Genomic DNA, 16,779 nt, shown 5'->3' with positions numbered 1-16,779 from the left:
AGCAAAGCTGAAACTGTACCCGGGTGTTGCGTCATGGTCCTCTTGGCAGCTGTGCTCTGCTTCCTTCAGTGGAGTCTTTGTTTCCTCAGGCCGAAGCAGTTTGTGACCGAATGGCACGATTACAATCAACAAAGACAGATGTATGACATATATAATCCATAAAACTGGTCTTTTGGAAACTTTTAATCGTAAGAAAAACTCCCCCCGCCCCCCTCCTCGAGGATGAAACATGTAGTTTTCTGTCTCCTTGACACCGGATGAGACTCATTGGCTTTGGAATAAGTAAACAACAATATTGCAGCCCATCTGGAAAGTATATTAAACACTGATCGGTCTGGAGATAAGCAGAAGGAACAGTTGCAACAGTTTTTTTTAATTTTAAGGAAATTAAAATGCAAACAATAAGAAAAAAACCAGCAAGCACAAACCTTATTGATCAATTCTCTTTTAGCAGCACTAAGAGAGCCACAGCTAAAGTAAAAAAAGACCCGTGCTGAAGTTGTAATGTCCAAAAGTCGAGTGGGCTCCTGTCCTCAAATAGCAATTAATTGCTGCAGTTGTGTGAGTCTCTCCTCCCTCCGAGGTCTGTTAATCCTGCTCTTGGTTCATGGCTTTACTTGCTCTCCATTAAAAACAGGCTTGATTGGCGGTGAAATATCGCATCATTTAATGTTCTCATTAGTCTGCTTTGAGATTATGCACTATTATAAAATGAGTGTCTCCTTATCGTACAAAAACACAATCTTTTTTTAAATGTATTACATTGTTTTAATGTCCTGGACCTTCCAGGCCTTTTAATCAAGGGAAACCAAGACAGGATTGCTATTTTAAGATGGAATGTGTGCATTGGATAGAAGATTTGACCAGACTTGTTCGACACAGGCGTTACCTTCACTCTGCACACGCTGCTGAGGAATGTCAATGTATACTGTTGATCCAGAGGCTTCTTCAGAATGACAAACAACCCCCCCCCCTGGAGGGATGGGGGCAGGGAGGGGGGCTGCTCTTGTGTCAAACCCACTGTCCCCAAAATGTGAATAATGAGTCTTGTGATGGGAGGATTTGGGGAGCTTTTTTTCCTGTTTTTACCTCAAACTTTCATAGAACTTTCTGGTTGCTTGCCCCAACAAGTCACACAAAAGGAGACAAGGCACTCATGGAAGTGCACTGTATGGTCTATGTACTGCAGAGTGATCACTTATCAACCGAATGTCCTGCTTGATCCGACTGTAGTGAATAGGATTGGGGCAATTGTGTCATTGAATTCTGTAGATTCTTTACACAGATTACACAGGAAGAAAAAAAAGGTATCGCTATGGCCATTGTTCAACTTTTGATGTGATAATGCAGACATCAATCCGCAGTGTGTGACTGAACAGATTCACACGAGCATTTGTAACTAATTCTGTTTTGTTTCTTCTGGTCGGGACTCGGGACAGTGTTTTCTCCATAAAAACCTCCACCCTGCCACCACCCTGCTATCGGGGGACATGACGTGGTGCTGTGGAGGTGGGGGCAGGGCTGGAGATCTGCTGAGAAGCACGAATGCCACCGAGTGAAGCTTTTAAAGTTCTGGACATTTCCATTTGTAGTTTGACACTAACACAATATCAAATTACTGCTCCTCTTTTGTGGACATTTGTGAATAATGTGCTCATTCACTGATGTCCTGCTCTCAGAAGAGTTCGTGCTCCAAAGAGGCTCATGCACTCAAATGAACTGCAAAATCAGTGTTTATATGTTTTTCATGGCCTCCCCTCTGCCAGAATCATTCAGTTCAAAGTAAAACACATCTTTTACACGTGATGAAACCAGTGTTGGAGATTGAGTCAGCAAGCAGCATTAGCACCAAGAGGCTAAGGAGTAGTTGTGGTTATAAGCAGCTAGGACTGACCCAGGATCCGTTTTTCTCTAAGTTTCCATCTGCAGACGCAGGAAGGAAAGTTTCAAAAACTGAGCCCAGACCAGTGCTACAGAGCTAACCTCAGCCGACCCCTCTCATTCCAGCCAGTGGTTTCAAGGGGGACGTCCCCGGTTCCCAGCTTCCCGAGGAAAGACATACACCCTCATTTGAATATCCCATTCCCCCTTCTAGAAAGTTCTCTCTCTCAGGGTATAAAGAGCAGGAGGGTGTTTTACAGACACGCTATCCGCCGGACACAACTCAGAAGAGAAGCCCTGCGAAATCTGTGCCAGGTAAGGATTAGAAGATAACGGTCTTTGTTTTCAAGTAGGAATGCAAAGGCTGAATGGGGTGCTTTGTTTTCATGATTCAGAGTTTCATTGCAACTTTTTATGATTTTTTAAAATCCATTTTAACCCGTTCTCTTCAAATCTCTGTAATCTCTCTGGCTGTTTGACCAGCACCCAGAATATTAGAATATTACAGTTTGTCTTTTGGTGAAAACATTATACATCTTTGATCTTCCTTCAACTTATTCCAGCATGATGAAGATGTTTGCCTCTTGTATGTCCATTATATGCACTCTATCTCAATGCATTGAGTGCAATCAGAGGAAGGGAACTCAATATGCACTCAATCTGTCTTTTTGATTTGAATCCATCAGGTTGTCCTCAAGACGTTAGTGTTGCTCATTTGAGGCACAGTCGACTTGATACATGTTTTTTTTCTTCTTCTGAGTCACAAACAGACAATAAAAAAACATCGACGTGACAAATTGTGATGGAGTAACCTGTATAATAACCCCAAAATTAAATGTTTTTAGTGTAAAGGTTGTAAACTAAGATATCAAATGGAGAAATTATGCAACGCGGAATAAGCCTCCATCAGAGCCTGTATAATGTGTCCCTGCCTGCTCTGTGGAGATTATTTTACACACTTCTTGTCTTTCAGAATGAAAATTGCAGACATCAAAGCATCTCAAGGTATCCAAACATGATGCAAAGTAATTTCTGCTGTCTCAAAAATACAAATACAGAGATGCAGACAAAACCCTAGATGAGAATAGTGGAGGAGGATCAGAAACGTGTTCAGAGATGCCGCTTTAGACAGTTCATTTCAGCCCTTTGCATTTTGTCCGTTGGTTCATAGTTATGGGACAAATTTAGTCTAACTTTCAGGCTTACACAGTGTCTCTAAGACAAAAGTTGGTAAGTAAAAGTATCCTGACTTCTTCTGGCTCATTAAAATCATCCGAGTGCAGACTTTCATTAACCTCCTTTACAATGAGTGGGGAGAACAGAGAGGCATCATATTTCAACGTCGAGTCAGAGCTGCACTCTGAGTGGAAGGCAGCTCCAGCTGTACAGCTGCTGCCGACGTGGCAAGGAACATGTCTGCCTGAAACTGGAGGCGTTCCCAAGCTTCTGTGTGGGCTGAGCCAACCCTGCCCTGTCAACGAACAGCTGCCCACAAACATAGTCTGCGTCCTGCTATTTTCTTTCTGATATATATAATTTTATGAAATCAAAGCGGACGTGCCACTTAAATCTCATACACATTAACTAGAGTTTAGGAAAGCAGCCCCGGTTAAGAGCTGTTAACCCTGTCTCTGTTTGTTGTTCCTTCTGCACAGGCTGCTGCAGCTGCTTTTGGAGACTGACAGGATGTGGATGACAAACATTGTGGCTTTTTGTCTGCTGGCCCTCGTGGCCTCTGCAGAGGAGAAGAAGCTGAGCAGCCACGCCACCACGCTGGCTGATAGCAGCGCCAATCTGGCCTTCAGGTCTGACATCCATACATTACTGGTTTTTTTTTTTAATGTGTTTATTAGGTGCACTTTTTGCTGAAGCATTCTCCCTTTTTTGTTTCTTTTTCCTGCAAATAATATTTCTTGTGATTTTGATTCAGGCTCTACCACAACATGGTAAAGGAGAAAGACGCGGAGAACATCCTCATCTCTCCTCTGGTGGTGGCCTCCTCTCTGGGATTGGTGGCTCTCGGTGGCAAGGCCTCCACCGCCTCCCAGGTCAAAACCGTCCTCAGTGCTGACAAACTGAAGGACGAGCATCTGCATGCAGGCCTGTCCGAGCTGCTCTCTGAGGTACGCAGAACAATATGAAATAATGAGACCTTATTATGATAAGAGGACCCAGCATCAAACTACACCCCCAGTACTTTAATATAGTGCTCAAATGTCACCGTTTATACGTTGCCCCTTTCCCAGGTGAGCGACGCCAAGACACGAAACACTACCTGGAAGATCAACAACCGCCTCTATGGCCCCAGCTCCGTCTCCTTCGCTGACGATTTTGTGAAAAACAGCAAGAAGCATTACAACTACGACCATTCAAAAATAAACCTCCGAGACAAGAGGAGTGCGGTGAACTCCATCAACGAGTGGGCAGCCAAGGTCACAGATGGCAAGCTGCCGGAGGTCACCAAGGATGTGCAGAACCCAGATGGAGCCACGATTGTCAACGCCATGTTCTTGAAGCGTGAGTATTAATAGTGTATTTTATTCATAACTGAAACGCGTGGAGATGTCAAAGGGTTGTGCGGATGTGTAACCAAGATTTTTTTGTTTTTGTCCCACAGCTCACTGGGATGAGACGTTCAACGATAAAATGGTGGACAACCGTGTTTTCCTGGTTACCCGCTCCTTCACCGTCGAGGTTCCCATGATGCATCGTACAGGTGAGTTTCCCGAACGTCTCTCCTCCCGTCCAACAAGAATGCAAACAAGAAAAGACATCTGATCTGTCTGCTCTCCGCAGGTCTGTATGACTTCCACGATGACACAGAGAACGGCATCTATGTGCTGAGCATGCCTCTGGGCCAGAAGCAGGCCTCTATGATCATTATCATGCCCTACCTGATGGAGCCCCTGGCACGCCTGGAGAAACTCCTGACCAGGAAGCAGGTGGACACCTGGATCAGCAAGTCGGAAAGCAAGGCTGTGGCCATTTCCCTCCCCAAAATTGCAATGGAATTTAGCCACAACCTGCAGGTAAACGGTGGCGATTGGATGGTTGTAACAATGTAGCACATTTAAGAGTCAACCGACAGCCCTTTGACTTGTCGCCGTCTTTTCCAGAAACATCTGGCTGAGCTTGGCCTGACCGAGGCCGTGGACAAATCCAAGGCTGATTTGTCCAACATCTCCGGAAAGAAGGACCTCTACCTGTCCAACGTCTTCCACGCGTCGGCCCTGGAGCTGGACGTGAAGGGAAACCCGTTCGACACCAGCATCTACGGCTCTGGCAAGCTGAGTAATCCCAAACTTTTCTACGTAGATCACCCCTTTATCTTCCTGGTGAAGGACAACAAGACCAACTCCATCCTGTACATCGGCAGAGTGGTTAAACCGAAAGGGGACAAGGTGCGCGATGAGCTATAATGTTAGTGTTATGAATTGTGATGGGTGGCTTTTGTTATTTCTGAAACGGTGGCAGGAAAGTGTGTTTGGTATGACCTTTACCTCATGAGCACATTTCAATAGGCAACCTGTGGACTGAGCTCACTGCGTCAGGACGCACTAAACCTTCCCAGGGAACAGTTCTGTTTGGATATTAGGTCTCAGCCTCAAGACCCCTTGCATTGAATAATGTCCTCAAATCCAAATATTTGCTTCATTTAAAATGCAGACAACACACTTATATTAAGTAAGTTTTCTCGACACCCTGTTTTTGTCACTATTGCTTCGGCCACAAACCATGCGCGTTTACTTTTATCCTCTTTCATGTTTAAAGAAGAAAGAAATGTCTCTTTCCCTTCACAATTCCAGTTTTCTTTCTTTTCTTTTCTTTTCTTGTTTTTTTTGTTGGCCTTCAGTCTGCACTGAATTGTTTCCCCTGGTGCTTCATTCATATCCACTCGCCAACCACGTTGTGCCATTTTGTCACTGTATTCCACCAAGAAGCTGTTGAAATTTTGTATCATGTAATACAGTCTTGATTTTTCAATAAATAATAACAAAGAGGATTTGTGTGTGTGTGTGTGTGTTGCACATCACGTCTGAGTACCATCCAAGCTGAGTTGATAGAGTCTTCTGGAGCGTTGAACAGAGGAATGTGAGTTATCGAAAAGGACAACAATCTTTCCGGTTGGCTGGAGGTCAAAACAATCCTCCCAGATCTGGAATGTAGGGGTTATTGCTAATCTGGCACAGACAAATGTTTGTGGTTCATTTCCCCCAACACAACTGACCTAAATAATAAAACCAGCGGGATCTTTGCTGGGACGGCCCAAACAGAGAAAAAGCTCAGGAGTGCAGGGTTCTCATGGTGAGTGGGAATCTTCTATCATTTCAGCAAATAAAAGGGCTCAGTGTGTTGAATAGAAATAATCAAACTTCATACAGCCAAAGCCTTATTTTAACACTTTTCATGTATCGTCAATTTCATCGCAAATTTAAAAAACAAACAATGGGAGTCTTCTCTCTGACAAAATTATGTAACCCCTTAAAGACACATACATAATGCCTTCTGGGTTTCTGTGTAAGAGCTGTAGCGCCACCCTGTGGTTGCACAGAGGACAATGACTGGTTACTCTGTAAGGAAGGCCAACTGATGAAGATGTTACAAATTAATTATTTATTACTTAATGACGTCTTATTTACACACACTTTATGCTTTGCAGTGCAGTAATACAGTACAAGACAAACAACAACAACATATAAATTACACAATATACATGTTTCTGACTCACCGCTGTTGTTTTGCACACCAAACGTGAATTAAGCTGCTCCTATAGTCAACATTAAGATGATGAGATGCAGGGGATTATTTGTGTTGTAGAAAGAAAAAGAAAGATTTGACTAAATAAACTTTGGGTTTGTGAGTATTTTTACTCCGATGCTTGGATTCTTAAGAGTTGATCTTAATTCGAACACTAAATGATTTTTTTTAACAGGTGCACAGCTTTCAAACACATTATACAGTTCCAATTGTGATGAACCTTTATGGATTTGTGTACAAAAGTTACTCTGATATTACAGAGGGATATTTAATTATGGGGCATTTTGGTTGATGTAATAGATGAAATATGTGAGCATCAACACAGAGCTCGTGCTCTCATATTGACACGCTAAAGAGAGTTTATAAACGTGTTAGGGTGAAAAAGAGTTGTTTTAAATGTTGAAAAGATTGCCTAACAAATCATTTGCCTATCACTTTGTGACTATAACAGAAAATAAAAATAAATCATGATCTTGATTACCTTTGTTGCATTTTCATGACCCCTTTCATTAGTGTAAATAAAAAGGTGACAGCTCAAAAAAAAAAGAAGAAAAACTCTAATAATAATTAATATGATTTAATTATTATATTTCTTTCTTTTGTTATTTTATACAATAGCAGCCTTTGCCCCCCAACTTCGGAGGAAAAATAACAATTAATATTCAGCCATAACTAAGTAACATCCTCAGCCCCCACCACGACTCAATCATGAGCTCTCATGAGCAAACTAAAAAACAGACATTATCACCAGAAAATGTAACATTTCATTTTGAAATAGGCGTTCGGGGCGTTCAATCTTTCCTGGCGAGTGAACCTCTGGTTGCCCTGAAATAGGTGACCACTCAGTGGCCGGTGAGTGCAGACAAGGAGTGTGTGAGTGCGTCCTTCATTAAGGAAGCGGTGCACCTTCCCTCTGCGCTGCTGGCAGCAGGTAATGCGACAACTCTCATTACATTAGCACCGTCGCGTTCTGCTGCGCTGGCTGCAGGCAGATTAGCCAGTCGATGGACAATCCTCTTAAACAAGTCTGCGTTAAGCCACAGTGAGAGGATGGGTGGTGCTCTCTGTCCTCTGCCTGCCCCCAGCTCTTTGTCTCTTTCTCCGGACGTGTCCTCCTCTCTTCCTCTCCTCTGGTTTTTTGCTTCTTTCACATCTCGTCTTCTCGTCCTCTCTGTTCAGATCTTTTTGTCCACCTGCCTGTTGGCCTTGCGAAAAAGGGTCTTGATCTCCTCTGTTACCATCTCCTGCCAGTTGTCCCTGGTAAATACAGAAGATGGAGGTCAGACCAATGTTGTGTTTTTCAATGACATTTGTTTTTAGGCAAAGCGCTGGGATTCAAAGGCGTAACATCACCATGCAAAACGTGCCACAAAGCGGAAAAAAGAGTGAGAAACAAGAGCCAGCCAGCCACAAAGAAAGTGAATTAAACAAAGTGGGCTTTCCCCAATCTGCTTAATAAGATGTAGAAGATGATAAGATCAAGAGATTAATGAGACTAGTAGATCACAGATTGGGTAATCAACGAGAGGGGTCAGACTCAGAGGTTGCATTTGGTCACATTGAACTTTGACGGTAACATTTCCACAACACAACACCAGCTGGCATGCAGGTCTCTACCTCCCAAGTTTGGACTAAGAAGGTCAAGCTTTTTTCTCAGCTTTCTTTCTCCTGTACTCAGCTATGTCCTCAGGTTTCAGCCCGTGATTGTCTTCCCTGAAGTAACATTCAGATGAGAAAATGGGATCTGGTCCAACTCATACCAAGTGAGATTTTGTAATCCCTGAAATAATTTGTACTTTCATCCATACAAAAGCTCTTACCCTGGTTTGATCTCCGGCGGTTTTGGCAAAGGCTTCGCAAAGTTTGTTTTCCCTACAAGCCAGTATGTCTCTTCAATACCTTTACCCTGAAACCCCAAAAACAAGGCATTATTAATAGAACCTGAGACTCCCGTAATATATTTGTCTACACAAACCAAATACTGAGGTTATATGTCTGTAGACGTTACCTTCAGCTCCGTCTTGCCCCTGACATCTATTTTGTAACCCTCATTTAGAGAATGGAGGATCTTCACAGTGCTCATATTTACATGGATTCTATAAGCTGACGGACAAAGAGAAGAGACAAAGGCATGAGACCAGATACAAAACAACGAGGCCACACAACAAAGTGGTGCGGGGGAGGTGTGCAGGGAAACTCACGCAGCCCAGTGGATTCCATACGAGAGGCAGTGTTGACGGTGTCGCCGAAGAGGCAGTACCGAGGCATCGTCAGACCGACCACCCCGGCGACGCAGGGCCCTGGAAACACAACACAAACAGTGATGAATTGATCTAATGTACGGGGACTGCATTGGACAAAGTAAAAGCGATCGGGTTGAGTCGGCTTCACTTTGTTCTAGCCGTACGTAAATGTAAACAAGCCCCAAGGCCAGAAGAGCCGCGTGGAGGCAACAGCTTTGAATTTCATATTGAGCACAAGATGGAGTCAACTGTCGGAGACGGAAAACATTACAAAGTACAGTTCATAAACATAAATAAATAATGTCGACGTGGCATTCAGCTGAAATAAGCCCCTCATATTCACTGTGGTGGAAAACGCTGATGAAGCCTTTGTACTTTCTCACCCGAATGGATTCCGATGCGTATCCTGACGGGAACGTCTGGCATGTGCCGCATGTGGAAGGTTCCCACTGAGCTGAGGATGTTCAGAGACATGTTGGCAATCTCGGCAGCATGCTTGTTGCCGTTTTTCTTTGGCAGACCCGATGCCACCATGTACGCATCACCGATGGTCTCCACCTAGATAGCGGTTACGGGGCACACATCAGTGTGTGTGTGTGTGTGTGTGTCTTGCGTGTACTGGTTGTGTACCGCGGACACATGCCGTCCGTCTAAATTCAGCGTGCGTCATTAAAAATATCGAGCAATGTCCTCTGACCTTGTAGACATCGTGGTTACTGAGCACGGCGTCAAACAGAGAGTAGAGGTCGTTGAGGAGGTCGACCACCTCGATGGGATCGCTGAGCGAGGAGATGGTGGTGAAACCTACAATGTCGCTGAAGTAGATCGTCACCTGGTCAAAGTACTCTGGCTCCACGGTGGCACCGGTCTTCAGGGCCTCCGCCACAGAACTGAAGACGGCCAGAAACGTTACAATAACCCCATAATCATAATTTCCTTAAGATAAGGTTTTCCTCTGTGTGTACAAACTCACGGTGGTAGCATCTCTGACAGCAGTTTTTCTGTCCTCTGTTTTTCCACCTCCAGCTCCTCTGTTCTCTCTCTGATGAGGTCCTCCAGGTTGGAGCTGTACTGCTCCAGCATCCTCAGCATGGAGTCAATGATGTTCGTCTTCTTACCCTTGTTGATGATCTTGAACTGCTCGAGCAAATAAATAGAGAATGTCGTTAAGCCATTAAGTGGTTACATTTGAGAAGGATAACAATTGTAAGGTCGGAGACTAAATACGGCCACGTGTCTCCAAAAAGTGTACCCTGTCAAAGATCTCATCGAATGTCGGTCTGCGTTCAGGCATTTCGCTCCAGCACTGCTTCATCAGCTGGATACACTCCAGAGGAGCCTGGTCTGGAGCCACAGTGGGGCGGCACATCGGAGGAGGCTTCTTCACCTTCCGGATGATTTCTGGCGAGCGGACAGAAGAGATCGCGTTTTTAAAATAAAAAATGTAGTAAATACATCGGAGACATCTTCTTGAGAGATCTACACATTTGTCTGCTTTCTCTCAACTCTGGGATACCCACCCGCGGGCAGTAGACCCAGCATGCAATATGGCGACCCTCTGACCACCACCTCTTGGAGGATGATAGAAAAGCTGTACACGTCTCCCTTGTAGGTGCCTTTGCGCGAGTTCGCAAGGTCCCTTAAGAACTCTGGAGCTGTCCAAAATAATTCTGAGTGAAAAAGAAAAACGTCACTGACAACTGTAATGAATGCATACCTGCATTTTTTTTCCAGAGCAGAAGGTACCTTCAGGTGGAGGTTCTTCTATAGCCGCTTTCTGAGACTCCAGCAGCTCATTGAAGCCATAGTCTGTAATCTTGAGGACAAAACGCCCGTCTACCACACAGTTACGAGATTTTAGTCTGCCGTGGGGGAAGTCTCTGTGGTGAAGGTATTTTATACCCTGGAAGCACAATATGTTCAACAGTGGAGTTAATCCAAAAGGGAAATATCAACAAGCTGGATATCGGCCACAGCCGGCGGACAGTTGTAATATCGTGCACGTCGGCGCTTACCTTGATGAGGTCGAGCAAAAGCGAGGACTTGAACATCCAGTCTAATTTCACGTCCTCGTTCCTCAGCAGGTCCTGCAGACTGCCCCGTGAGCAGTGCTCCGTCACCACCGCGAACATGGAGCAGTCCATGAAGAAGCCGAGGAACGGATTCACGTTCTCGTTTCTCAGGTCTCTCATCTGCGTCGATGAGAAGATGGGGGTAAAATAAGTTGTTGTTTCGATCGTCATAATACCACACTAGCTTTTAACTGTGTTTTTTTTTTTTTTTTTTTTACAGGTGGTGACATGGTGGTTGCTCTACCTTTGTGAAAATCCTGGTGGAGCTTTGCTTCACTTCTTTGAACTGCCCCTCTTCAAATTTCTTCAACCACACCCAGTCGCCCTGTGAGGGAAGCCATGTTGTTACAGTGGGGCCAAACCGTTGTATTGTTGTCCACCTAAATATGTATTAAACTATTATAGATACGCGTTTACGCTCCTTTTACTTCCAATAACCATTTTGCCTGTTCATCCATCAAACCACAATTTTCATGTGAGAGATTTTCTTCCGATTCCTGATTTAAAAACTAACCTTTTTTGCTTCACAACGACACCCGTCCCTCCCTCACTTCCATACTCACTGCAACGGGTGCAATGCCTCTCTCCGTGTTACGTACCTCGTAGACAGCCACATTGGTGGTCTCTTGAGTTGCAGTCTGAATGCTGTTCACAGAGTGCTCTACAGATTTCTCCCCTAGAGTGCTCTTCGACTCGTTCAGATCCTCTAAAGTGATTTTCTGTGGGACGTCAAACAGCGGGGGAAAGATTTGATAGAAATGAGTCCCGTCTGGAAGACATTTCACTTTGTAAATGTGCACAATTTCTCATATTCATGTGTTATGTCCAAGAGATGCGGGAAAAAACATGGACAACAGATTTAAGTGCTAAAAGGTTGTTTTGTGTTGGCGGCTGAGAGACGGTGACGCTGCTTACCTTTTTGCTAAGCTGAGGATTGATAAAAGTGAGGTCCTCTAAGGTCAGGAGGATCCGATTCGGACCTTTGACCAGCTGGATTTGTTGGAATCTCCTCCTGCCAATGAAATTTAGATAAGAAAATCTGCTCCATCGATGGCACCTAAGATCATCTTTGGGGCCAAAGACACATGAACAAGAAAAGCTTGTTCTTTCATGAGAGCAACTTCCAGCTTAAAGTCATACAGGAAGATATTGAATGAGGGTCAAGACTTGACTTTTGATATCAGTTATCAAGTGTGTATTTTTGGAAAATACATTCATATGATTTCAAAAGTATTGCTAAAAGTACTTTGAAAGAGAAGACTACTTTATTGATTTATTTTCCTTCGATGATGTCTGTGCTGACTGCTTTCGGGACTTCTTTCTCAATCTTCCTCTCTCATTCTCAACCGTTATTGTGCACATCACACAATACAATGTGTGACGGCATCTTCTTTGTTCTTCTTAGTGGAAAAGACAGAGTAAAGTACTGGAGAGAAACACAATGTTACATTTGTTTGACTTGAAAGAGAACTGTACCTGATGTAAAGACTTATAACGAGCCCTATTATCGCCAGAGTGAAGATGACGGCGAACACCACTATGATGTAGGTGACCTCCACACCTGAGGAAGACAACAGGTAACTTGATGTTGAGGGGAAAGGTATACGGAGAACATGCCAAATAACTGTGAGGACTTGCATCTGTACATCTCTATGTTCACCGATATTCATTACCTCCCGTGCACAGGGCATTCTTGTCAAACCAGCAGCTGGAGTCGGACGGCGGAGGATATCCTCCGGGAAAATTAATGGACCTCCCGGCAAAACGAAGCTTTCTGGACGTTAGGTCCAGCAGGTAGGTCTGGTACAGTTTGCTCCCGCTGTTGTCAGAGTCCAGGATGACGTAGCTGGTCTTAACGTCCCCACTGGTGTCCACCTTAACCTTCTGGTTGAAGCCGGTGAACGTTGTGTTCTTTGTGAAGTACGCCAGGTTAGAGCCGGACAGCCGCATGCCTCCTCTCCTGGTGTTGTGGATGGACTTGGCCAGCAGGTAGATGCTGTTATAGATGGTTCCAAAGAGTGGGTTAACCTGCAAAAAGCACAGGAAAAAACAAGAAGTTCACTACTTTAAATCATCCTCTCTCGATATGCTGAGCAACAAGTTGTCACAACCGTAACTTGTTGGTATCTACAGGGTAAATATGGATAGGCATTATACAATGCACAAAGTAATGAGCAACTATTTGAGTTTCTTTTCTTTGGGGGGCTGTGGTGGAGGGATAGAAACAGAATGAGTGAACCAATAACGTTATCAATGTCCTCGTGAGTTTTAAGACAGCCTCGGGTTCTATACCTCCTCTGGCTCCACGGATAGCGTTATCTCCTCACTTCTCTGGGCCGACGCGAACGCCTCGTTGAAGGACAAAGGCTCCGAGGCCATGGTGATGGTGAGCACAGCGTCATAGGCCTCCCGCAGCCTGCTGTCGTTTTGCAGGGGGAAGTAGGAGACGTTGGTGTAGGGCACGCTGTAGTAGAGGGTGTCGTAGGGAACAAACACGTACTGCCCAGATGTCAGGCCCATTTCCTGCGCTTTGAGAAGAAAAGTGGCCTGCTGCTCCCCTCCAAACAGGATGGAGTGCATGCACATGATGATGACTGAGACAGAGGAGGAAAAACACAGTGGGGTTTTGTGAAAAATGTTTGTTTGATGGACAATTATAGAGCGATAACGCGACTGAACTCAGTATCATAATGATTTAGTGTGTCAGTCGGTGTCAATTGTGGAAAAATGCAGCATTATACTCGTAATTTGCTCCCAAGAGGACTGACCGTAATATTCTCCAAAAGTTAACAACATATCTACTTAACTGAGTGACAGGAGTAATTGTACTTTGTTTTTAGCTCTTTAATTCATAGACAAACAATGGAGAGGTGACACAATTGTCACAGCGCCCTATTTCATATGTTTCCAATAATTCAGTTTGACTGACCAAACCTTCGATTGCTGTCAAAGTGCTCTGTAATCAATCCTCCTGTCAGCTCCACACACTCTAATGAAGGCACAACAAGTATTGATTAAAACAAACTAATTAAGTTAGGTGTCAAATTAGCTTCCTGGTGGGACGGTGGCATTTTGCAGTTATGCAAGTTGTTCACCTGTGACGTAATGTTGCCCATATTACAGGTGTTAAACAAAATGACTACTTAATCAGTAATTGGTCATACCTGCTCTGGTATCACTTCAAAGTGTAATACTCGGACATGTCATGACTCATTGGCTCCTGTGACTCACCCCGGACCTCTCCCGCAGCCTGGATCTTCTGCAGTGTGCTCTCCACTTCCGTCTCATTCAAACCGATAGATGTCACCAGGCCGACGGGAAGCCCCCTGTCCCTGAGAGCGAGAGCCACTCTCCCAGCAGTGTCCCTCCAGATGTCCTCATTGGACGAGACCACCACGACGCTGGCCCACCTGAAGTGTCTCAACACGGCGAACAACACCTCGGTGGGGAACGGCACGGTCCGGGCGAACGTCGGGTACCCTATGACCCGGTCCAGCTCGTAGTTGACGCAGCCGTAGGAGAAGATGGCCTTCTCCCAGTTCTTGGCCAGCAGAGAGGCCGCGACACAGTATCCCGGGTTGTTGGGTCCCACGAACGCATCCGCCATCTTCTCGTAGTAAATGAACGCCGTGAGCGCTTTGGAGGTTTCGCAAGGCTCCTGCAGGATGATGAAGTCCATCGTCAGGCCCAGATCCAGACTGAGGTCTCCGTTGATCCTGTTTACGGCGAGCCTGGCGGCCGCAGAGGGCAGCGCCCTGTAGTACACGGGGTCGCAGCTCCAAGGGCCCAGGACCCCCACTTTGAATATTAAACAGCGGACACAGCAAGGGAACGTCAACACTCCGACGAGGACCCATAGCAGAAAGTTATAAAAGGGCAGTGTCGTTATATGTGGTCTGCTTCTAATGATGGGCACACACGGATGGCTGGACTCCCACAGCGCCCCTCTGAAATGCGGATGAATATGTTGCATTGTCCTCCCAGGGTGTCCAAGGCGGTGGATATGTGTGTTCCCTATTGGACTATCAATCAGACCCGTGGCACCTGCGAATGCAGGCACGAATAAAACATGTTTTTAATTCTTTCAATAAATATATATATTCACGAGTCACAATGAGTTTAAAACAAATGAATTACTTGCCGTTTATTTGGTGCCATGTCAGGACAGCTTCGGGGGACGACGAGACAATCTCACACGTGTCCTCTCGGATCTACTTTTCTGTATCCCACCTGAACCATGTCCGGAGAACCTTCCCTATTCACCACCGAGGATCGGCGGTGTCGGCCCGGCGCAGACACAGCATAGTCATTGTGTTTTGGATTACGGGCTGAAAGGTGACAAGGCAAAGAGAGCTCGTGCGCTGCGTCTGTCGTGTTTTGGAGAGGACTTCAGCACCCTGGAGAGCTACTTACGTCCCGCAGTCAGGGCCTCTGAAGGCTCCCGTGACGTTTCCACAAAACACTGTTGTTCACGGGATGCATGTCCGGAGAAAAGGACAGAGGAAAATCACGCCTGGCCTCAATATAGTCCAAATAATTTTTTGAAAAAAAATCCAAAATGTGAGCAACCTTTCTTCAAAAAGTTGATGTTTGAAATTGGAAGAGCCGTTTGATTGATATGTATTATCAATATAGGAGGCCAGTGTCAGCTACAGGCCCATTCAATCAAATCCCTCCGAAGTGACCCGGGGCCAAAACGTAGGTGTTACCGTCTAATCCATTTTCAGTGAGGCACAATGTAAGAGGATTGACAGGAGGCCTTAGTCTAGTCTAAAAGCCTCCACTGGAGAGGCTACAGGACCGCTCGCCCATCACTTACTGTATAGAAGTATAGTCACCAATAAGTCAATTAGTCACCCATCTATTAATAAAGTTTATGATGATATACAAATGTAAATGTCATAAAAATATAGAAGAAAAAAAAATCCTCCCATAGCCTCGACCTTTACCTGTAAATACAACGTTATGATTAGTAAACAAACATTTTCTGATGTGTAGAGCGGGGTCATTTGTCTCGCCCTGGAGACGCCTCAGCCACATTGACACCTGAACCGTGCTTTAATTGGTTTAATATGCCTGCAGATGATTAAGTGGATTTGAACCCTGGTGGTGTGCTGGGTAATTAAAGATAACGAAGGGCTCTCCCTGTGGGTCCCCTGAGGTCTGCTGCCCTGTTTTGCCTGCGTCAGTGTTTTCAGCTTTACAAAAGACTTCATCAGGTGAAGCATGCCTTGCCTGGCAAATGAGTCCAAGTACAGCTGGTTGCCACAACACCAACCATGGATGAGAGCGTTGAAGGCCAATAGGCTGCAGAGGATGACTTAACAGAACCATATCATGCAGGAGTTGGGAGTAAACCAGTGATCAGTATCACGCAAACAGACAAAAAAAATAATAAATTAAAGAGCTATCATTGAAGTGATAAACACTTTACCAAATCCTTAGCATATTACCTTATAAATAATAACCTTAGGATAAACTGACTTTAGTGTCTCCCTCCTATAAATTGTAAATATCTGTATTACTAGAGTTTGACCTTTTAGACTGAACCAGTAATGTTATCAATGGCTGTTAAAAGAAACTGCAGGGAAAAGAAAATGTAGGGAGAAATAATAAAAGCTTGTTAAAGGGACGGTTAATTTAAAACAAATTATGAAAAGAAAAGAAAAATACAAATTCAACAATTTTATTTCAACAACAGTTTCCACATGAAACTGCTCACAACAAGGTGTGAGGATTATCTTGATCTTAACCGGGTCATGATTTCAAACAGATCTCCTCACACCTCACACAGAAGGCCGACATCCCTCTGACCAATATCTCCC

The 16,779-nt window shown here is 44.7% G+C and overlaps 2 protein-coding genes across 3 annotated transcripts; one reads left to right on the top strand and one right to left on the bottom strand.

Annotated features, from left to right (window-relative positions):
* Nucleotides 1-2,088: 2,088 nt before the first annotated feature.
* serpinh1b (serpin peptidase inhibitor, clade H (heat shock protein 47), member 1b) lies at nucleotides 2,089-5,884 on the top strand. Of its 2 annotated transcripts, XM_034548993.1 has the most exons (8): nucleotides 2,117-2,196; nucleotides 2,855-2,886; nucleotides 3,537-3,686; nucleotides 3,812-4,004; nucleotides 4,128-4,398; nucleotides 4,499-4,597; nucleotides 4,678-4,910; nucleotides 4,998-5,884. In XM_034548993.1, exons 3-8 carry the CDS (start codon nucleotides 3,568-3,570, stop codon nucleotides 5,298-5,300), a joined length of 1,218 nt encoding a protein of 405 aa, XP_034404884.1. In that variant the 5' UTR covers nucleotides 2,117-2,196; nucleotides 2,855-2,886; nucleotides 3,537-3,567; the 3' UTR covers nucleotides 5,301-5,884. The 2 variants fall into 2 exon arrangements, with proteins under 2 accessions (XP_034404883.1, XP_034404884.1); XM_034548992.1 differs by lacking the exon at nucleotides 2,855-2,886 and having other exon boundaries at nucleotides 2,089-2,196.
* A 1,930-nt stretch (nucleotides 5,885-7,814) lies between these two features.
* Nucleotides 7,815-14,927, bottom strand: gucy2f (guanylate cyclase 2F, retinal). Its single transcript, XM_034548456.1, has 18 exons — nucleotides 14,186-14,927; nucleotides 13,247-13,548; nucleotides 12,628-12,982; nucleotides 12,431-12,515; nucleotides 11,870-11,966; nucleotides 11,554-11,673; nucleotides 11,199-11,279; nucleotides 10,898-11,074; nucleotides 10,629-10,785; nucleotides 10,403-10,552; nucleotides 10,135-10,283; nucleotides 9,856-10,019; nucleotides 9,580-9,772; nucleotides 9,266-9,440; nucleotides 8,841-8,939; nucleotides 8,648-8,742; nucleotides 8,460-8,545; nucleotides 7,815-7,896 (listed from the first exon to the last, which is right to left on the bottom strand). The coding sequence occupies exons 1-18, from the start codon at nucleotides 14,925-14,927 to the stop codon at nucleotides 7,815-7,817; spliced, it is 3,309 nt and encodes a 1,102-aa protein (XP_034404347.1).
* Between the last annotated feature and the right edge of the window lie 1,852 nt (nucleotides 14,928-16,779).

Source organism: Cyclopterus lumpus, chromosome 13 (genome assembly GCF_009769545.1).
Source record: "Cyclopterus lumpus isolate fCycLum1 chromosome 13, fCycLum1.pri, whole genome shotgun sequence".
In the NCBI taxonomy this organism is placed as follows: Eukaryota; Metazoa; Chordata; class Actinopteri; order Perciformes; family Cyclopteridae; genus Cyclopterus; species Cyclopterus lumpus.
The sequence above is the reverse complement of the archived record's forward strand: the minus strand, read 5'-3'. Positions and strand labels throughout refer to the sequence as shown.

Coding starts and splice junctions, on each gene's coding strand:
- serpinh1b (XM_034548992.1), top strand. CDS start 3,568: ATGTGGATGACAAACATTGTGGCTTTTTGTCTGCTGGCCCTCGTGGCC. Junction 3,687..3,811: donor AGCGCCAATCTGGCCTTCAG/GTCTGACATCCA, acceptor ATTTTGATTCAG/GCTCTACCACAACATGGTAA. Junction 4,598..4,677: donor TCCCATGATGCATCGTACAG/GTGAGTTTCCCG, acceptor TGCTCTCCGCAG/GTCTGTATGACTTCCACGAT.
- gucy2f (XM_034548456.1), bottom strand. CDS start 14,927: ATGCAACATATTCATCCGCATTTCAGAGGGGCGCTGTGGGAGTCCAGC. Junction 11,075..11,198: donor CCACCAGGATTTTCACAAAG/GTAGAGCAACCA, acceptor TCATCGACGCAG/ATGAGAGACCTGAGAAACGA. Junction 8,940..9,265: donor ACGCATCGGAATCCATTCGG/GTGAGAAAGTAC, acceptor TTGTGTTTCCAG/GGCCCTGCGTCGCCGGGGTG.